The 20,555-nt window shown below is 42.0% G+C and overlaps 7 protein-coding genes and 2 non-coding genes across 12 annotated transcripts; 4 read left to right on the top strand and 5 right to left on the bottom strand.

Moving 5' to 3' along the window:
- Window positions 1-525: 525 nt before the first annotated feature.
- LOC6570379 (adenosine kinase) lies at window positions 526-2,937 on the bottom strand. Of its 2 annotated transcripts, none has more exons than XM_001996573.2 (3): window positions 2,624-2,937; window positions 1,372-1,855; window positions 526-1,252 (listed from the first exon to the last, which is right to left on the bottom strand). In XM_001996573.2, exons 1-3 carry the CDS (start codon window positions 2,638-2,640, stop codon window positions 707-709), a joined length of 1,047 nt encoding a protein of 348 aa, XP_001996609.1. In that variant the 5' UTR covers window positions 2,641-2,937; the 3' UTR covers window positions 526-706. The 2 variants fall into 2 exon arrangements, with proteins under 2 accessions (XP_001996609.1, XP_032597968.1); XM_032742077.1 differs by lacking the exon at window positions 2,624-2,937 and adding an exon at window positions 1,927-2,040.
- Window positions 2,938-3,172: 235 nt separating this feature from the next.
- Window positions 3,173-4,258, top strand: LOC6570376 (40S ribosomal protein S12). The gene is made up of 4 exons (XM_001996572.2): window positions 3,173-3,218; window positions 3,323-3,365; window positions 3,575-3,709; window positions 3,892-4,258. The coding sequence occupies exons 2-4, from the start codon at window positions 3,349-3,351 to the stop codon at window positions 4,157-4,159; spliced, it is 420 nt and encodes a 139-aa protein (XP_001996608.1). The 5' UTR covers window positions 3,173-3,218; window positions 3,323-3,348; the 3' UTR covers window positions 4,160-4,258.
- LOC6570378 lies at window positions 3,414-3,485 on the top strand. Its single transcript, XR_047352.2, has one exon. It is a non-coding gene; the product is annotated as a small nucleolar RNA U18 (small nucleolar RNA).
- LOC6570377 lies at window positions 3,749-3,819 on the top strand. Its single transcript, XR_047351.2, has one exon. It is a non-coding gene; the product is annotated as a small nucleolar RNA U18 (small nucleolar RNA).
- Window positions 4,249-5,909, bottom strand: LOC6570375 (zinc finger MYND domain-containing protein 10 homolog). Its single transcript, XM_001996571.2, has 3 exons — window positions 4,986-5,909; window positions 4,454-4,929; window positions 4,249-4,384 (listed from the first exon to the last, which is right to left on the bottom strand). The coding sequence occupies exons 1-3, from the start codon at window positions 5,844-5,846 to the stop codon at window positions 4,321-4,323; spliced, it is 1,401 nt and encodes a 466-aa protein (XP_001996607.1). The 5' UTR covers window positions 5,847-5,909; the 3' UTR covers window positions 4,249-4,320.
- Window positions 5,910-6,150: 241 nt separating this feature from the next.
- LOC6570374 (matrix-remodeling-associated protein 7) lies at window positions 6,151-7,205 on the bottom strand. The gene is made up of 2 exons (XM_001996570.2): window positions 6,972-7,205; window positions 6,151-6,896 (listed from the first exon to the last, which is right to left on the bottom strand). The coding sequence occupies exons 1-2, from the start codon at window positions 7,080-7,082 to the stop codon at window positions 6,507-6,509; spliced, it is 501 nt and encodes a 166-aa protein (XP_001996606.2). The 5' UTR covers window positions 7,083-7,205; the 3' UTR covers window positions 6,151-6,506.
- Window positions 7,206-8,968: 1,763 nt separating this feature from the next.
- LOC6570373 lies at window positions 8,969-15,460 on the bottom strand. The gene is given in 10 exon segments (XM_032742072.2): window positions 8,969-9,384; window positions 9,455-9,656; window positions 9,717-9,964; window positions 10,045-10,971; window positions 11,072-12,189; window positions 12,191-14,481; window positions 14,541-14,691; window positions 14,754-15,216; window positions 15,278-15,369; window positions 15,426-15,460. Coding segments are annotated over 10 exon segments (5,772 nt in total). The 5' UTR covers window positions 15,450-15,460; the 3' UTR covers window positions 8,969-9,128.
- A 439-nt stretch (window positions 15,461-15,899) lies between these two features.
- On the top strand, window positions 15,900-17,842 carry LOC6556657 (probable aminoacyl tRNA synthase complex-interacting multifunctional protein 2). 3 transcript variants are annotated; one of them, XM_043215411.1, is made up of 6 exons: window positions 15,941-16,091; window positions 16,279-16,395; window positions 16,836-16,997; window positions 17,069-17,297; window positions 17,361-17,750; window positions 17,824-17,842. In XM_043215411.1, the coding sequence occupies exons 1-5, from the start codon at window positions 15,984-15,986 to the stop codon at window positions 17,735-17,737; spliced, it is 993 nt and encodes a 330-aa protein (XP_043071346.1). In that variant the 5' UTR covers window positions 15,941-15,983; the 3' UTR covers window positions 17,738-17,750; window positions 17,824-17,842. The 3 variants fall into 3 exon arrangements, with proteins under 3 accessions (XP_001985475.2, XP_032592482.2, XP_043071346.1); XM_032736591.2 differs by lacking the exon at window positions 17,824-17,842 and having other exon boundaries at window positions 15,902-16,091; window positions 17,361-17,789; XM_001985439.3 differs by lacking the exons at window positions 16,279-16,395; window positions 17,824-17,842 and having other exon boundaries at window positions 15,900-16,091; window positions 17,361-17,789.
- A 695-nt stretch (window positions 17,843-18,537) lies between these two features.
- LOC6556666 (ubiquitin-conjugating enzyme E2 R2) lies at window positions 18,538-20,456 on the bottom strand. The gene is made up of 3 exons (XM_032736579.1): window positions 20,345-20,456; window positions 19,303-20,163; window positions 18,538-19,237 (listed from the first exon to the last, which is right to left on the bottom strand). Exons 2-3 carry the CDS (start codon window positions 19,864-19,866, stop codon window positions 18,782-18,784), a joined length of 1,020 nt encoding a protein of 339 aa, XP_032592470.1. The 5' UTR covers window positions 19,867-20,163; window positions 20,345-20,456; the 3' UTR covers window positions 18,538-18,781.
- Between the last annotated feature and the right edge of the window lie 99 nt (window positions 20,457-20,555).

Raw genomic sequence — 20,555 nt, 5'->3', positions numbered from 1 at the left:
ACGTTAACATCAATGACTCAATTGTGTCATCAGGTAGCGTGACAAATGTAAACATTTATGCATAGTAAAAGAAAATCAGCTAATCTAATCTGCTGGATTAACAAAAAAAGTCGACAAATATATATATATATTACATAGCAAAGAGGAAGTAAATTTATGGCAGTAGTATAAATGGAGTATGACAACTGGGCTTAAAAATAAATATTTGCCAATATGTGACTTGTTATCAATTAAATTTTGGAAGAGGTCGTTTCTAGGTCAAATTAACGCAGCCAACTCTCCATCGTCAAATAAAAAAGTAACGAAAAAAAGAAAGCAGCTTTTTAGATTGTGTTTGCTTGTTAGTTTTGTTTTTGTTAATTTTGTATTTATATATTTTATTATCAATTTAAATTCGAATATTGCTCTAACTTTGTATGTATGTAAACCGCAAGGCCGTGCATAACTCACTCACATGTTCGTTGTCAACTGTGTGTAAAGTGTGTGTGTGCAAGTGTGTGTGTGAGTGAGTAGATCGTGTGTATATACAATTAATTATTTATTAGTGTTAACAAAATTGTCTTAGTCATTCTTTGAACTTATTTGCAGTTACTGCAAATGCTTAATGACTTTTAAAGGTTTCTGGCTGTTGTGTTTTGTAGTGTAGTGTATGTATGCAGATGTGTGTGTGTGTGTGTGTGTGTGTCCGCGTTTCCATCCTTGATGATTATTGATCAACAAAGTGCGGATCTCCGCTATACGTGCAACCGGGATTCTTGATTATATGACCGGCCGCATAGTTACCACAGCGTATGCAAACATCTAGCGACTTTCCCTGCACAAACTGCGACAGGAACCCGCCAACGAATGCGTCCCCAGCGCCATTGGTATCCACAATTTCATGCACCGCCAAACGTGTAACTGGGAACTCCTGGACCGGAGCGTCGTGCTGGATGAGCAGCACGGGATCACAGCCCTGCGTGAGTATCGCAATGCGTGGTCGCGCTGAATTCAATTTGTCCAGTGCAACCAGACGCCTGCCAATCTCACGCAGATCCTCATCGGCGGCCCAGCCTTGTGCCGTGGCAAAAGCCTTCGCCTCCGCCTCATTGCCGAATATGATATCCACATAGGGCATAACATCCAGCAGCGGTTGCATGAATAATTGCGATATAAATGGTGCGCTGAGGTTCATTAGGAACGGTCGCTGCTTGGCATGGGCGGTGGCGGCCACTCGCATTATGCTGGGCGGATTAACGGTCAAGAAGAAGCCCTGCATGCAAAGATCAAAGAACAATTAATTCAACAACTCTCTACTCTCTCTCTCTCTCTCTCGATATCATCTTACTCTCTCATCCAGAAATTCTAGTCACATCCAGAGATTTTACTCACCGATATATAGTAGTAGAGGGCATTTTCGATCAGCGACTTGTTGACTGGCTGCTCCAAATGATCGATTGTGAATCTGTTGGCTGCCGCCAAATTGGCGCACAGTGAACGATGAGTGCCAGTGATGAGGACCGCACAAGTGCCAGTGGGCGTCTCTTCACTGATCTGATAATGCGCATTGACGCCGGCCTCGCGTGCTTTCTGCCTCAAGATATCCGCATATCTATCCTTGCCTACGCATCCAAAGAAGACGGCCACATTCGGCTGTCCCAATATCCATTGGGCGATGCGAAACGAATTCTGCACGGAGCCACCAGCCAAATATTCCGCCTGATAGCCATCGACGAGCTCATGATAGATGGGCATGTGTCGATCCTCGGCCAGAATGGCATCGTCCTCTTTCATTCCATAACGTTGCAGAAATTCCATAGGAACCGGTGCCGATATATCCAGCAGTGGATTGCCGCAACCCACCAGGATGCCCTCTCTGCAATCAAAGCGAGAATCAAAACGATTAGCGCCGAGAATCTGGCAATCTACAGATTCCCTTATACACACAAACTGGCGTTGCTCGATTTGCTCTGGCTGTCGCACATCTTCTCCGCTCGAGGGTCTGTCGCCCACTTAACAAACCATAAGCGCCTCGAGCATCAGCGAAATGCTAATCAGTATCAGTTGCTGATGAACCGCAGCGATAGCCCTTAAACTCAAAAATAACACAACAGGGCAAACAGTGCTTGCAGTTATGTTGTGCACATACTGATACAAATGCTGAATACTATAAATATAGACCAATTATAATAATTGTTTAATATGCAATAAGTAACATTTATAATACTTGATATGTGAATGCGCTTTCATAATCTAATCCAAGAGCTGATAACAACCATCGATAGCATCGTAAGCCAGGCAACATAATTTTTTTGACCACTGTTAAGTGAGCTTGTTTACGCTGAGTGGTTGCTTATTGGCAGCAATGTTTCTTATCAGCACTTGGCATTCCAATAGCAACAATAAAATTGGGCAGTTCATTCATGCCACCATCTAAGTAATTCCGAGTGGATCAAAAGTACAAAAGACAAACACACACACACACTCGCACACAAACACAAACACTCGACACACACAGCCCGCAACTAGCCCACGATTTTCACATGCGTCTGTCAATTTGAAAAATTATATTCACGAAGAAAGAGGAGCACGTGGACATTAATAAACGACGAGATGTTTGTTGGTTGCCATTCATACAACTTACTGTAGTTTGGTTGTCATTGCTGTTACTGCTGTTGTTCTTGTTATTGTTGTTGTTGCCTTGGATGCTTGCTATCTGCTTATGTAAACATAAACACTATGCTTGTGCGACAAAGGCTGAAGCTGGTGAATTGACTTGGTGTTGCTGTTTAACCTATGACTTAGTTTAATTAGACCTATTACGAGCTATTTATAGCTTAGTTTTGTGAGTTGCGGGTGCTGCTTGGCCCCAAAAGATTTTGGGCGCAAAATGACACAAAAATCGGGCACTAAAAAATGCACTAAAATTTACCTCATTATATAGTTGACGATAGTTTTATATTGCAACGTTTCCACCGTGCATTGAAAATATTTAAATTATAAATTCAGTAAGTTCAATAAATACATATAAATATTTAAATAAGCATTTATATTTTATTAAACACAAATATATGAGTAATATTTAATGTCTATTTAACGTCTATTTAATGTCGGGTCATATAACAATTAGCTTTCGTATGACATTGCTGACATACAGCTGATATCGAAATATCGAAAAACTTAGACATGAAGTTGGCCGCAACGCAATACGGTTCTCTTTCTTTCCGGTTGTCAAAAAGGTACGAAAGCATATTAATTTTGCGCTGAAGCCGCTTCGACGAATTTAATACACAATTATGAGCAACATCATAGCTAATAATAGTTTTCTAATTATCGTTTGCAGTGCAGTGCAGCCTCAACCTAACAGATATGGCCGACGTTGATGTGTAAGTCCACTAAAATCCATTCAACAATTTTTAAACAAAACAGTTTTTTCATTGATGAGATTAATTGGTCCGTGTTTATGAATTTTACATTGATTAGAAACCTTCCAATTACTGAGTAACTAGTGTTAAATGCAATACAAATTAGCAACTCTGTCATGATTCGTACGAAATTCTTAAATAATTTATTTAACCAATCCCTCGCCCCGTAGAGATGTGCCGTCCGCAGCGCCCGTTCTTGGGGGCGCCATGGACATAAACACCGCGCTGCAGGAAGTGCTGAAGAAGTCGCTGATCGCCGATGGCCTCGTCCATGGCATCCACCAAGCCTGCAAAGCTCTGGACAAGTAAGCAAAAAATTCAAATAAATTATTTTGTTTTGTTCCACGCTGATGAAATTAATTGGTCCGTGTTTATGAATTTATATTGATTAGAAACCTTCCAATTACTGAGTTAAAAATTTTGTCAAATCCATGAAATTTGCAAAAAACAAATGCCTACGTTTCTAATTGCATTTCTTTTGTTTTAGGCGTCAAGCTGTCCTGTGCATTCTGGCTGAATCCTTTGATGAGCCCAACTACAAGAAACTGATCACTGCCCTGTGCAATGAGCATCAGATTCCATTGATTCGCGTCGATTCGCACAAGAAATTGGGTGAATGGTCGGGTCTGTGCAAGATCGACAAGGAGGGCAAGCCACGCAAGGTGTGCGGCTGCTCTGTGGTCGTCATCAAGGACTTCGGTGAGGAGACGCCCGCATTGGATGTAGTTAAGGACCATCTCAGACAGAACAGCTAAACATGTTGTTGCCGTTCCTCCCCGTCTGCTGAATGAGAGACTACCTGGCAAATTTTTTATTGCTAAATAAAAAAAAAAACACGAAAATGTAACCAAAAACGCAGCGAGCTGTTCGTTAATTTTTTGGAATGTTCTTTAATGCTATAAAATAAGAATTGCAGTTAGACAACCTTGACATCATTGCAGCTCTCCTTGTGTCTGGGCCAATCCTTCAGTTGGCACTCGCTGCAAACGCGAAATGTGAAATTTGTTACATACGCGAATTTGTTGTTTTAACATCAAACAAAATATTACCGTGAACAATAGTACATCTCCTTGCAGTTGCCGCATTTCTTTTTGGCCACCTTGTAGCAAGCGCCGCATTTGTAGATCTTTTCCTCCTTCTGGTCATCGGCATCGACGTCGGCGCTTTCTTGTTCTGGTTTTTTGATTTCTGGCTTCTGCACATCCAAATCGGCCATGATTTGCTCCAGTTCACACAAGAGATCCGTGCCATAGGCGCTGGCCAATTTGGTGGCCAGTGCGCAAATCTCTTCCCGGTTGTTGTTCAGGAAGATGGCATCCTGGCTCTGTGCCACATGGTAGAAGCCCCCCTCGCGTTCCACCTCTTTGGTGAGCTCGTCCTTTATCTGGGGTATATCCTCCAAGATTAGATTCGGAGTCTTGTTGTTGCCCGCATTTCCAGCGATTGTCATTCGACTGATGAACTGCTTCAGGTCAATCAGCACAGGCAACTGGTCCAACAGTGTCTCGTGCATCATTCCCAGCAACTGGGATAAAAAGTACATAAAAGTAAATAATCCTCAAATCTCGGATTCGTTATTACCTTGGATAATTGCTTGCAGCGCGCCTCGTTCAGGGGATAGTTGTCGAGTGTCTGCTGAGTGAGGAGCAGCTGGCGCACACAGAACCAGGCTTGGGCTTCTGTCTTTAAGATCTTTGCCGCATCCTCGACGCTTGTCCATTTCTCATCGATGAATTTCTGCAATCCTTTGCTGGTATTGCGCTGCCATGGCCGAAAGCAGAGCACATCGACCATTAGCCAGGGTATGTCGTGGGTGACAACCAGGCGACGAGCTGCACCCAAGTGGAAGAGTGACACATTGTCGGCCAAGTAGCTCAGTATGGAGATACAGCGCAGTCCAATCTTATAGATGAGATCACGCTTCTGGCGCTCCAGTTCGGTGAGCACGGCCTCGTCCACATCCAGCTTGGTCTCGTTCTCGTGATAGCCCATGCCAACCAAACCAATGACCTGGGCAACGGCCTGGGCACAGTAGTCGATCAAATCCAGCACCGAATCCTGCATCGATTCACAGCCACTGGGATGGTAGAGGCATACATCCAACAGAGCCACCACAGCTGCCTCATGGTACATCACCGTGTAAATGAGAAAGGTGGCCTGCGGATTCGGATCAATCTCCAGCAGATGGGGCAGCACTCCTGTCTTCCACAGATTCACACAGAGTGCCTCACTTACGAGCACGGAGAGCTTGTCCCGGGAGATGAGAAACTCCTTGACATCCTCCTCACGATGCTCGGCCACCTCGAGAGCCGCCTGCTGGCTCAGCTTGATGATCATCTCGTGCACCTCCAGCCACTTGCTGTTGCCCACTTCGCGCACTTGGAAACAGCGAATGCTCTCCACGAACAAATACAGCTCCTCGGGATACACAAAGTTTACCATTATGTTTTATGATTTTTTCTTCTATTTTTTTTTGTGTGTTCGGAATAAAATTCTCAGCAATCTTCGAATGCGAAGTGGAAACTGTTATTTAAATAAACTTTTGGTTGCTATGGATATATTCGGGTTGCTGAGTTCCTGCTGGAAAGGGTGGCAATAAATGGATTGCTAAGATTTATTTTCAACTTTCTTTTTATTTTAAAATCTAGCTTGTACTAAAATCAAGTTAGAATTCAATTGAATCGGCGATTTTAGCAGATACACGAAGAGTTTTAGTTTAAACATGTACTTAAAATTGCATATAGAATAATGTTATGCATTACAATAATTTATTCAAATTGTTTACAAACATATTCGAACAATTGTACAGATTGAAAATGTATTGAAATATAACAGATAACAAATTTACAAATTTACCATTAATTTCTACATTGTTCACTTGTCGGACAGATTGTTCCGAGGAGGATTTGAGATGCAGGCATGATCAGAAATCAAAACAATGCCGTTGACCAATCAATCGGTTCATCATCAATCATCAATCATTTAGGAAGTCGCCCAATTCTTACAACCAGATGAAAATGCCCGGCGAGATAATCACACGTTCTAGTTAGGATTGGAAATGTAGTCACTCCTCTCCTCTCTCTACTTCCACATGCAGTCAGTTTAACGATACAATTTCACTTGCTGCTTCAAGTCGGTCTCGCTGATACGCTCCTTGAGGTTCAATTCGTCCTCCTGTCGCCGCAGTAGGTCAAATATGGCCGTCAACTGTTCCCGTTCGATGCGTCGCTCCTCCTCTATTTGGCTGGGCGACAAGTTCTTGGCGAGCTTGTGCTGATAGCGCTTGGCCTTGAATTTGCCCATCAGGTTGCTATAATTGAGTGTCCTTGCTGCTCCCGGTTCCGTATCGCTGTCGCTCAACGGCTCCTGCTCCTCCTCATAGGCCTCATCGTCATCGATTTCGCGTTGCAGTCGCGCCTGCATCTGTGCCTTTAGCTCGGGATCGTCTTCCAAGCGCACCTCGTCAGCGCCGAGTCCTTCGTCCTCCTGCTCCTGTATCGCATTCGATAAGGCATTCGAGTGGGATTATTCGGGGTGGGGTGGGATTATTTTCAATTGCCTACTCACCGCATCATCCTTCAGAAAGTTGGCAAAATAGAGCGATATTAAAATGCATAACAGCAGCGTCGACAGCGCTACCACGTAGTAGCCGGATGGATCAAACCACATGTCAATCATCAGATGACTTAACCGAATGACTGAATATATGTGAATATGTCTCCCTTGCTTGTTTTTGCAAATATTTTGCGATTTTTGTTTTGATGGCCTCAAACGCAACCTCGGCGGAATGTGACCAGCTTTAAGATGTTAATAACAAAATCATAACAAATCAAATAAGAAATATACTGTTAAAATACTCAAGCAAAAGCTTGGTACGCAGTTCGAAAAACTGCGCTTGCAACCGAAAAACGCCATACAAAACTATTCGAGTTCACTGCAATGATTGCCATAGACTTTATCAAGTGGTCAATCAATTCAGAGTCCGCCATTTCTGTATCAAACTTCTTTTGTCGGAAATAATTTTTGGTAGGGTAACTTAACTTGACACCGGAATTTTTATGGTAGGTGCTGAACTGCACACAGCTGTCTGTCAACCTGTGTGGACAACAGTACAATTTATATTTGTTACATTATGTTATTATTCAATAAAATGAAGATAGAGATTTATATTTAGTATATTTTCTGCATTTTAATTGTTTTTCGATACAATTTTATATATGCAGGTGTAAGTTTACTTTGAAAATACCAAATGTGGTATATTGACATTTTTTAGGTAATTTTCGGAGTAACGGCGCATGTTTTTGAACAATCATGTTTTTCTCAAATAAAAGTAAGTTTAACTTTTATTTTGCATTCTGACTTTTGGTAACTCGAAGAAGTAAATTTATACCAAATATATTCTTGATCCCAATCGATTGCCAAGTCAGATTGACGCTGTCTGTCTCTCTGTCTATCTATCAGTCAATATCAACTCTCAACTTGTTCTTTTTTTTATTAAAGGCTGAAGAATGCGCTGTAGTGTGAAGGCTTAAAAGGATTTTGATGTTGGCAAGCTGGATGCGTAACTAGATCGCGAACTAGAACACTTCTGCTAGAGATCCTCTAGTCTGGCTAACAGTGAAACGGCTGCCATGCCAGGCGCAATGCATCATGGATAGAAGGTGCTGCCAAGTTGGAGGCGCTAATCAATTTTATATTATATAAATTTAATTTTGATTTGGGTCAGTCTGTAGTGCCATTTCTCATTGCTCAAACTCAGCTTTGTGAAATCGCGCAAATACTGTGTTAGCATGGACTGCTCGAGATCCTTATTTCGGGACATCAATGTGTAAAATGTCCGGCCAACTAGTTTGGCAGCAAACGCGTCAGCTTCGACTGACGATATGATAAACAAAACAAAAACCAACAGCTAAACCAATCAGACATGGGAATATATGTATATACATATATTGTTGACTTTAAGTCGATTGCCACAAGCGATTGTCTTTCAGCAGCGTTCGGCGCTAGCTAAGTCTGTTAAATTCAATTTTGAATTTTGACACACGTTTCCTGAATTTATTTCAAAATGTTAATATCAGTGTATTAAAATTGAGTGAATTTATCTGCTCGTCTTTCTCCTTGCCATCGTCGTCAATGTGAAGATGGCATGCGACCGTGAGGAGCTCTCATTCATTGCTCTGGAAGACATTAGTTCATTCCTGACTTAATTAGCCTCAGAAACTTACACCACAGCCACCGTGTCAGAAATGCTACAGTAACCGGCTAATAAATACATTCCTTAATGGCACAAACAATATTTTTAAAAATTAATATTTTTGACTGGTTTTCCTTTTTTCTATTGCAAATTAATTAATACTAATAAGAAATCATCCTTGCCTTAAAAAAAGACTACAAAAGAACGAAATTTGAACAAGAATTAAAATAAAAATGATCACTTTAGAAAAAGTAGTTATAAAATAAAAAATTCAAACATGTTTAAAAAGAAAGACATTTATTGAGATTGTATATTAACAAACAAAAAAATAATAATGATAAACGAAAATCGTTAATTTGTAATGGTAATGCTTGCATTACAAAATCAAATGAGAACTTTTACAATTAAATATGTTAGCCAACTGAAGTAAGTCGTATATGTACACAAGAAATAGTCTAATCTGAAATTACAATAATGTATGTATATGCATTGAATCGGGTTAGCTCTGCTATAGTTGCGTGAGAACAACATTAATTATCGACGTTGCGCTTTAAATATTGTTCTGGATTATGGATGAAGGCTTCCAGAAATGCAATACCCTTTGGTAAAAATTGAATGTTCTCATCGAAATGATATATCGGCGGCTCTAGAATGTCCTTGAACGACATCTCTCGAACATTACCGATTTCAATGCAAAAGTGGGCTTTCTCCACTCGCATATATGCCTCATCCTCCTCCTTGATTAATCTGCGCACGGTTTTCCTAACAACAGTGCGATTTGGTTCCCTAATAAATTAAAGAAAATATTGGGAAAATAAAGTTAAACGAGGAAAATGATGATATCAAATATGTATACCTTATAAGACGGGCTTGTGCCGCGATCAGCACCGTGTGCATACTATTGCAAATCCCTCTGATTTCCATACAAATACTATCTATGTGCTGTAGAAATAATACAAAAGCTTCAACATCATTGCCATCCAACAAGTTGTCCAGGTTTAATGGCAGCTTAAGCCTCAGCTGGAAATCCATCAAATGTTCATAGGTGCTCCATAGTGCTGCAAATTAATAAGTTGCAGTTTGAAGTGAGTGTTTTTTCGTATGACCTTTACACATACCTTTAGGAACAAGGGTCACAGTGTCCAATTGAATGCTGTCCACACATATCTCCGTCTCCAATGAATCAAGCGGCTTGTAGCTAACAACGATGCGAAATGTGGTTATTTTGCGATGTGAGAATATATATTTGTGCTGGTTTTGAAGCTTATAATCAAATATCCAGTTGGGCAGCTGGGCACGCATTGAGGCTTCCAGGCGTTTAACAAACGTTTCCACGCGGTTTGGCTTGCAAATGATTTTCTTGTACCTAAATCAGCAGAGGGGGAGTATTGTGTTAATAAAAGGTATATGCTTCTTTCGGCCTGCCAGCCAATGGCTTCTACTCACTCTTGCCACTTGGTGTTGAACATCTCCAGCATTTGTGGCAGATTTAAGCGATTTGTTGTGTCGCTTATGGCATTGGATGTTTCATTTATATGATTGGCCGTCTCATCGCCGGAATGTGAGTAACGCTCAAGTTTCTTGAGCTCCCAATAACGATGGACATCGGAAAGACGTTTCCGTTTACGCAAACGCTCCAGACGCTCAAATTCCACGTTCAGCTCACGCCAATCGGGCAATTCAAATGAGTCGCCCAAACTGTTGCGTCCCAAATCGACAGAGCGCCTGCAATGCTTACACTTCTTGCATGCGTCCACAGCTCCGGCGACAGCTGGCGGATTCAGTTGCTCGAGGCAAGCTTCGGGCTCGGCTTCGACTTCGCCATCAGATTCCAATTCAATGCTGTTACTCTGGTCAGCCCTATCTTCATCGTCATTCTCTTCGTCTAGCAAGGTGGAGACCAAACTGAGTTGCGTCTTCTCAATCTCACAATCATTCGCCTCTCCGTCGTCTGGCAATTCAGCAGCGGCAAAGATGACAGTATCGCCACTCAGATTTATGAACTCTCTGTGCGCTGTGGCATAGCTTTTAAAGTTGAGCTCATTTGAGTTACGACTATCTCCGGAGGCATCATTGGGCTGCTCAACAGAGCGCTTGGCCAGTTCCCGCTGTGCCATAAAATGGTTGGACACATCGGATATGATAATGGGATTATCGTCATAGCAAATTGCATGCTTGCCATCAGCCAGCAGATTTGTGATACCCGTTTCGAAATGGCTGCGAGTCTGTTGCGTCATCTGTGCCCTGACCATCTGCACGGTGCCGTCCAGTTGCTCAGGTTCGCACCATGGCGAGTTTTGGTTAATGCTTTTGGAGAGGATTGGAATGCGAGATCTGTTCCTAGCAGCAGGCGTTAATTGTTCCTCATTTTCTCTGGTTGATTTGTCCAGTTTCAATTGTGATATAATCCAAGAAGTAAATGATGAAAAGAAATTTAAATAGTTGGCCAATTTGTAAAATTGAATGTACTTACTTATTTCTATCTTCCAGTTGTATCGATTGCGTGTTGCGTTTCTTGGATTGCGGCAAATTTGGTGTCAAGTGTGTCGGCAAACGTTTGATATTGAATGAAGTCGTTTTCTTGTCAGCAGCGCGAATAGGTGTGTCATAATTTGAAGTATCCATGTCGAGGTCCTTATCGACAGCTTGGTATGTGGAGCGGGCAGCAGCAGCCGCCGGAGGAGTTGGAGTGCGACTATCAGATTTGCATTCCTCCTCCAGGTCCTCGTACTCGATCATTGACCGACCCGGTGTGATGGGGAAGTAGTTGTGACGCAGCAACTGTTGCTCTTTATTCATTTTGGGCGTTTCCATAATTGATTTGCTGTGTTTTAGCTTCAGGGCATTTGCCTTGCCTTCAATTGGAGACGCGGACTTGTCCTCAGTTAGCGTTTGACGCGCTTTGTTGCGCATCTGAGCCAACCATTCGGTTGAATCCGATGGACTTTCAGCACAAGCTTTCTCAACATCTTCGCCTGAGCTCTGGCTTAGCAGCTGTATACCCATGGACTCCGAGAGCAGTTGTGTGACTCTTGGCCTGCTACTGCGCTGCTCAGTTCGCCTGGCTGTTGGCATTTCCTCAACCATAGGTTCTACTTTGTGAACGGTGTGTCTTGGCACACAACTGATGTATTCCTCCATTGATTCTTCCATCTGAACTGGGTCAAGTTGATCAGCAGAAGCTCCTTCTAGTCTGAGGGATTTAGCCGCATCACAAATGACCACCTCCATAGACTCGGCTTTATGTAATGTTTGCCTGGACTTTAGCTGGTGCTTTGCTCTCAAGTTGCTGTCCTCATTTCTGCAAATAATATCCTCCGAAATGAGCACAGCTTGTCTCTGTCTGTTGCTTTGCTTCTCAACTGACTGAACTGCTGTTTGGGATTGCAATTGCATTCGACTTTTGATTGGAGCAACCGGTGCCCTCAAATTATTCTGTTCACAAAGCGAATCTTCCTCAATGGGATCTGCCATGTGCAATGTTTGTCTCCTCCTGTTGTACTGCTGTTCCAGTGAAGGAACTGCTGACTTGGACTGTAATTTTTGCTGTGGTTTTAAGACTTCCTCATCAACTGATTCATCCATTTGGAAGTTAGGACAGACAGCCGCCGACAGAGAGCTGACTTCCTTTTTGTGCACAGAACACATCTTCCTCAATGGGATCTGCCATGTGCAATGTTTGTCTCCTCCTGTTGTACTGCTGTTCCAGTGAAGGAACTGCTGACTTGGACTGTAATTTTTGCTGTGGTTTTAAGACTTCCTCATCAACTGATTCATCCATTTGGAAGTTAGGACAGACAGCCGCCGACACAGAGCTGACTTCTTTTTGTGCACAGAACGCATCTTCCTCAATGGGATCTGCCAGGTGCAATTTTTGTCTCCTCTTGTTGTACTGCTGTTCCAGTGAAGGAACTGCTGACTTGGACTGTAATTTTTGCTGTGGTTTTAAGACTTCCTCATCAACCGATTCATCCATTTGGAATTTTTGATTGGCAGTCTTCGACATTGAGCTGACTTCTTTTTGTGCACAGAACGCATCTTCCTCAATGGGATCCGCCAAGTGCAATGTTTGTCTCCTCCTGTTGTACTGCTGTTCCAGTTTAGGAACTGCTGACTTGGACTTTAATTCCTGCTGTGGTTTTAAGGCATCTTCATCAACTGATTCATAAATTTGGAAGTTAGGACTGACAGCCTTCGACATTGAACCGACTTCTTTTTGTGCACAGAACGTATCTTCCTCAATGGACTCAGCCAGGTGCAGTGTTTGTCGCCGCTTTCTAGGAGCTACTGTCTGTGATTTAAGCTCTGTGTGTTGTTTGACAATATCTTCTTCAATGCACTCAGCGATGCGTAGTGTTTGTCTACGCTTCGTTTTCTGCGGACCCCTTCCAGAAGTTTCACTGATTGACATTAACTGTTGGGGTGGAATGATGTCATCCTCCTCAATAGTCTCAGCCATATGCATTGTTTGTCTTCGCTTGTTTGGATGCGATTCTATTGGGACACCTGCCGGCATAGAATCCTTCTGTGCGCAGGAGATGTCATCTTCAATGGGATCGGCCAGCACTAAGGTCTGTCTACGCCTAGAGTATTGTTGCAGTGGCTTCAGCTCATGTTGTGGTCCAATAATATTCTCCTCCTGAATGACTTCAGCCAGGTGCATTGTTTGCCTGTATTGGTTACGATTCGGTTTAATCAAAGCAGCAACAGCAGCAGCTGTTGGCAAATTGTTGTCCGCGCAGAGAGATTCATCCATGGATTCCACACTGTGCAAGGTTTGTCTTCGTCTGCTGCACGAATATTCCACTGAAGCAGTTACCTGTTTTAATTGATATTCCTGACGAGGTTCTTCTATGTCTTCGTCCATTGCTTCCGCCAAGTGTAAAGTTTCTCGACGTGCCTTGCTGTTCAGCTTCGGTGCAGAAATTGCCTGCTGTTGATCCTTAGATTCAATTTGTGGTTTTACAATATCCACTGTGATGGGCTCAGCCATGTGCATCGTTGTCCGTTGCTTGTTATATTGCGGCTCTCTTGGAGCAGCAGGTGAGGAGATCTCTTCAATGGGTTCAACCATGTGCAATGTTTGCCTTGGCCTGCTGCGCTGCTCATCTTGCAACGCCTTATTAGCATCTTCCCCAATTATATTATTGCGACTACATTTTTGATCAGTTTGTGTATCTATTGCATCTTTGGGGGGGCTTAAGAAATCGTCTCCTTCCATTCCTTCCAAACAATGCAGGGATTTCCTGTATTTGACAGATGCCAGGGCTGCTGCAACTGCTGCTTCATGTTTGTCCAGATCATCCAATTCCATGGCAGTATTATCGCACGTCATCTCACGTCGCGAGGAGCATTTGGAGGTACTTTGCGACTGCGTTTCATCGCCCATTTTGGCATGGACCAGAAAGTTGGTATTGTCCAGCATCAGCTCGTCCGCTTGCGAGAAGCGATAATTTCGTTTAACTGATTGATCGGTTTTAGCCATCGGCTTTGATTCGGTCTTCTGCGGAACAGGCGATACGATCATGCTATCATTAAAGTTAAGCGTGCCGCGACGCTTAATGGTTTCTATCTGTGGAACATCCTCATCCATTGGCTGCTGCTCTGGGTCATGCCAAAATGACCGTTGTTTCGCTGTGCGATCTGTGGCTGGTGTTCTCGGCCCATTGGCATACACCTTTAGGCGGCCTGAGTTCAATGCATCGTTCAGCTCGCGATAGTTGAGCTTCTTGCTGATGCCGTTCTCCGAAATGACATCCAGTGGTATTAACGGCGAGGACAGCGTCGAATCATCTGTCAAATAATTGAAATAATTTCTGTCATTCGCATCAAGCGAATCAATTATCTCTTGCGTTGGCTTAATCGCCGCAACTGCAGCTGGCTCTGAAAATATAGCGAATTATTTAGCTTGTTGAGTTAAGATACGAACTTATTTAACTTACCAATATCTTCAAAATCACACGTTATATCGTGGCTCTCAAACATCACCGTCTTTTGCTCGAGCTCTTTTTCCTTTGTAGTCACACAGCTTACGTCCATAGACATTACAGTTGTTTTTTGAACATTTTCCAATTCCATTTGCTTTGGCATCAGCTGCAATTGTTCAAAATAAAATATATTTATATTTTTAAACTTTTTAATCACTTTTAAACTACCTCGGAAAACACCATTTTGGGTGGCAAGAGATCTATAGTTTTCTCAAGCACTCTCTTATTGTACATGCTGTTCTCGCGCAGTTTATCCCGCTCCACTTCATACAGAGACAAACTGTCGCTGGACGTAAGCTCCATTAAAGCAGTCGATGATTCAGTGCGGTTACGATTGCCTTTCAACTCATCCGGCAACAGCGTCACATTGATGCTCGTCTGAAATTTGAGTGTGCAATCGTTCATGGAATATTGATCGTGCAGTGAGCCACTCGCGTCACCCGCCGCAATGGCAAGTGGTGCATTTTCCTTGTCCATCTCATCAATGGTCAGCGAAATATGCGCTGTACTTTGCAGCACAGATGCGGCCACCGTGCCATGAGCTTGGTCAGAGCTGTCGGAGCCATTGGTATTATCTGATATTTCATATGAATGGTCATAGTCTCTCGCCTTCTCTGTTGCAACAAATTCTCTGGAAAAAAGACCAGAACTCGAATATAATTCATATTAAAAGAATATGATAAAGATTTTACCTTATGAATTTCTTGCCACTGAAACTGATGCGACGCTTAATTGATATCGCAGGATTCGTCTCTTCCTCCGCCTGGGTGGACACCTTTTTTAACTGTGAGAATGGCATTAATATAGTTGACGCTTATGAGAAATTATTCGTTTACTTACCGAACTTCTTGATTTCCTATTCATCTTCTTTTCTCTTTTATTTTTATTCTTGTAAACAAATTTTCTTCTTTTCTGATTTAAATCATAGACGCCACTACAGTGGCTGCCAACTTGTCAAGATATGGTGTCGTATTTCCATGTGAATGCCATTATATTATACCGATATATCGATAAGACTCAGAAGTCTGTTATTTTTAAATGGGCTTGAGTACGAAAATGGTTGTTTGGCATCCTAATCAGATGAATGGAAAATTAAATCAATCAAAACACGATCGTCTTAAACAGAATTATTTTTAATTGACTTAAAAATACATTGGTACTCGTGGTCTATATATTTATCTGAGAAAATGAGGCAATTAATTCTAATTAAATAATTATTTTTTAAGACAAAAGTTGTGGCGACTGTATAATACGCAGTCGGCATGTTATCGATATTGATGTTGTTTTGAAGAACTTGTGCATCTATCGAAATCGATAGTACTCTTTCCACATCACTACCGCCAAGCACATTTTTCTGTGGGTTAACAATTTGAGCTTCATTAAAAATCTAAACGTGAAATGTACGAGTTGAAAACTTTGCTGCCACAATTCGATATTAAACTGCCCACCTGCATGTACGAATTAAGGAATGTCAGCCTCTCCGCCGGCGCTACACCAGGCCCAGCAGTAAGTGTGTTGTTTTCCAGCTGCCGTGGCCCATATTAGAGATGAGCGTTAAATGCGAACAAAAAAAGTCACAGTGACTGTTCCCAAAATGTCGATTGCCTATCTGTGCTCAATAATAATTTGGATAGCTAGCTTATTTGTAAAAATAAAATAAATCATATAATTTTTCATTCACTGTATATTGAAGAAGGGCCATAGAATTCGATGCAGTCGCGCAACGGAGAATGAGAGCAACATTTCAAAATCAGTCAATTGTGCACTTGATTTGGACATTTTAGGCCGACAAATACAACATTTGCTAAAGGTTAAACATATTTCTATACTAAACACAAACTTATAAATCTATTTTTAAATTCAAACTGACTAACAAAAGCACATAACACGCACGATATGCTTTCCATGTTTGTGTTGTTTTGCATATTATTCGCATCAGAAATGGGCGTCTGATCTTTCATGCAGTTTTTATTTTTTGTTATTATTATTATTTTTATTGAGTGTTGTTCAGTCCAGTGAGAACTTCTATTGAAAATTGAGGACACATGTTGGTACTGTCATATCAAATTGCAATTCCAAAAGTATACATAAAATTCATTGTGGTAAATGTTAATTTATATATCTAATGGTGTTGGGTATTTGTATGTAATAATAATAATAATAATATTAACGCGCGCCCATCTCTAGCTTGCTTGTAACTATGATGACGTCTTTTAATTAATAATAATGTGCAATTCTTCTTGCTTGCAGCACGAAGACACAAACGCTGTAGTGGAGCGTCAAGAGAAGGTACTGAAGCAGCTGGAGGAGCTCAAGGCGCAGTTGGGTCAAATACGCAAAAGTTTGGGTGTCCGTGTCTGCGGCAAGACCTTTCAGCATACGACAGCTTATCAGAATGGCGGACTTAAAGAGGTGAGTTCAACTTCAGACCTATATATATATATATACATATAATTTATTGCTTATCTTACCTGCTGCACCAGGAGCCACTGCATGATGTTGTCGTTAATGGTCATCCCAATTTCATACCTTATGCGCTGTTGGCATTGAAGAACGCCTGGCGCGATCTGTACACCATCGATGTGAAAACCTTCACTCACTCGACAATGGCGGATATTGGGCCAGCGGCGCACGACTTTGAGGCCAAATTGGCCAAGGTGGCTGTCAATGCGGCGTTGCCCAAGATCAATGTGACACTCATATGGAAGAACTGTAAGCAATATCACTTCAATATATCTCTGTGTGTATCACTAAATTTACTTTACTGCTTTACAGGCGAACACACTGAAATGATCAGCTCACCCACAATGTATGTGCCCATTTATGGCGAGGTGAATATCATAAGGTATTTGGGCCGTGTCGGCCCCAACGAATATCGCTATGAAAGCTCGCCGCTGTGCAATGAAATCGATGCTGTGCTGGACATTTGCTATCAACTGTTGCGCTGCAGCACACACAAGAGCCAGGTGGCCATGGTGCGATTGCTGGACAAGCGGCTGCAGCAGCAACAATATTTTGGTGGCGATCAAATGTCCGTTGCGGATATTGGTGTCTATAGCTCCCTGATACGCATGCCTGCCATTACGGAAAAGGATCTTACGCCAGCGCTGCTGGCATGGCGCAAGCGCGCCAAGCTCATAACCCAAATCTAAAAGATAATGAAAAGTTGAGCAAATAAATCGTTAGCAATATAATTACAACAAATGACTAATATTTTGAACGATTATTATTATTGTAGCATTTCTGCAGTTGATACTCAGGTCGATTCAAATGATATTTAAGACATATTGAGAGGTCTTCGTTACCTATTGGGTTCAATGCCTGATTTCTTAACGATACGAACGAGAAAATATATGAATTACTTTATTAAAAAATAAAGACCATTTATTTATAAATATATTTGATGATTGTAAAAACGTAGTCGCTTTGCGTTAATTGAAAGAAGTCCATGGAGGGTTTTATGTAATTTTATTTGGCTTATTTATCTTTGCAATTTATTAATATACAATGCGGTTTTCCTTTTCAATATTGCTGTTGGTGTTTTTTGCACTTACAAATGGCTTAATTGCTACGTTTCATAATTTGCCTTATATACTTGAAATCCGTTGATTGTATCTTTATGTAATTGTTTGTTTTTCTTTTCTTTTTCTTGTTTAGTATAGCTTTTGTTAGGATGTCTTGCTTTTTAGGAGGTTAGATTTCATTAAAAATTTGCATGTGTCTCGGTCCCCCGTTTGAATGAACTGCATGTAGTTACATGCGTGTTATTGTATGTGTATATATATTTTAAAATAATAATTTATAGCTAATACATATGTATATTGTATATATCTTGTATAATCATTATCAGTTTTGAGTGTTGTTCTTGTTTAGTTGCATTTAAAATGAATCGCAAGCTCCTGAACTGGTTGAAAATATTCATAGCCAGCCAGCCATATCTCTAGACTATATCTGAGGATTGAAAGCGGGGCTATTTGGGGAAGCGATTCGCGTTTCAGTTTTACAATTGTACATAATTAAACATAAAAGAGAAGAAATCATAATTGTATTGAGAGAAATGTTAAGCCAGCGATTGACCTTAGGGGGCGTCTCTCCTAGCTCTATTTTTTCTTTTCACATGTGTTACATCAATTAAATGCTACGCGGACGCCTTGGGCAGGGGGAGCAATGGTGGAGACGGAGCGGGTTTAACTGCATTATGTTGTCTCGCCCTTGCCGCTGTCATCAGCGGACTCGGCATCATCTGTGGCAGTCGATTTCGCCGACACCAGACCATTGTTGTTCGTGCATTTCTTGTTATTCACATTATTTTTGCTATTCGCTGAACTGTCGCCACCGCCATCCTTTGCACCGCCCTCGTCATCACCAGCAGCATCGGCATCATCATCATCATCAGCGTCGTCGTCGTCATCATCATCGTCGTCATCCTCATCATCATCCTCATCCGAATCTGTGGGCAAGTCTTCGGTCTCCAAATCGAAATCATCATCATAGAAATTTGTATCCAGACCGGAACCGGCACTCGGCTTAACCGTCGGCTTTAGGCAATAGTCCTCCAGTGTCATTGGCACCACAATTCCCTCCCGCTTGGCGTCCGCATAGGCGGCTAGTGCTTGCTTTCGGATTATGTTCGGATATTCGTTGTCCTTGCCCTGTGTTCAAAGTGCAACAAAAATTATGAATGAATCTTGAATTAATTCGTAAATTAATTGGTTACCTGTGAGTCCCGCCATCGGCGATACATCACCGAAGCATCCACATTGGCCGGCGAGTATGTATTGGGCTCATTGAGGAGCGATATAACCGAGAGGAGAATTGTTCGCACATTCTGTGTGGGATTCCAACGTTCGCAGGGCAGCTCACCGCTTTGCGGATCATCGACCGGCGGATGCAGTATCGATATGCATAGATCTCCATTCTCGTACACATTCGGATGCCACACCTTGGTGAGGAAGCGTATTGATGGCGGCGAGTATGGATAGTCGTGTGGAAATTTCATGTGCGCCTTGAAATAGCCACCCTGATATAGTGTGTCTGGCGGCCCAAAGATGGCCACCTCCCATTCAAAGAGATTATCATCGTTCATTAGCTTGACACGAAATCCCTCGACAGGCTCCTCCTGCAGCGACTTATATTCCATGGCCAAAGCACGCACCGCCGAACTGCTCGGTGTCGTTGTCGTCGTCGACCCAGTGCCGCTGCTGCCGCCGCCTCCTACGGCTCCGACAGCACCCATCAATGTTGATGGCGCATTTTGCGATGTCGAGGCAGCGGTGGTCATTTGTTCACCTAACAATTGTAAAGTGTTTCTATGCAGCAGCAACTTATGTATGTATCGATGTGTGTGTGTTTTAAATATGTATCAGGCGTACAGGGTCAATATCTTATATGTAGACGCTTACGGAGGGGAAAACAACAACACCACCAACAACAACAAGAGCAGCAGCAGCGACGACGTCGACGATGGATTCAAGGTGAGCAGCGGCACTCACACACATGAAAATTGTTTTTGCAAATGGAACTTGAAAATTTTGGATAAGCGATTGGGCCAAAATGCGTTGCGTTCGCCAAATGTCGCCTTTTATTATTTGTGCAAAAAGAAGAGAAAACGATAAGAATTATTATTGTTGCTGGTGTTATTGTTTTGAAGCAGACAACAAAATGATTCAGACAAATACAAAATAAGATAAATGAATATGTATGATTTGTCAGAACCGCTCCAGTGTGTGTGTTAGCAGCCTACTCTATTATATACGTACTTATTTCGCCGAAAAATATATATATTTTTTTATTTAATTGCGGCTTGCTAGAGCTTTGTATTATTATTATTATTTCGTTTGGAACAATTTCACTTTACACATATTCGCCATAATTAGAGATTCGATACTACTCAATGCATGCAGGGTAACGTTTTGTGCATTGGAATCGATACGGCTTGTTAGTTATCGCATAAGCAATCGATATTTCAAT

The sequence above is a fragment of the Drosophila grimshawi genome, unplaced genomic scaffold (assembly GCF_018153295.1).
Source record: "Drosophila grimshawi isolate 15287-2541.00 unplaced genomic scaffold, ASM1815329v1 contig_44, whole genome shotgun sequence".
Taxonomy (NCBI): Eukaryota; Metazoa; Arthropoda; class Insecta; order Diptera; family Drosophilidae; genus Drosophila; species Drosophila grimshawi.
The sequence above is the reverse complement of the archived record's forward strand: the minus strand, read 5'-3'. Positions and strand labels throughout refer to the sequence as shown.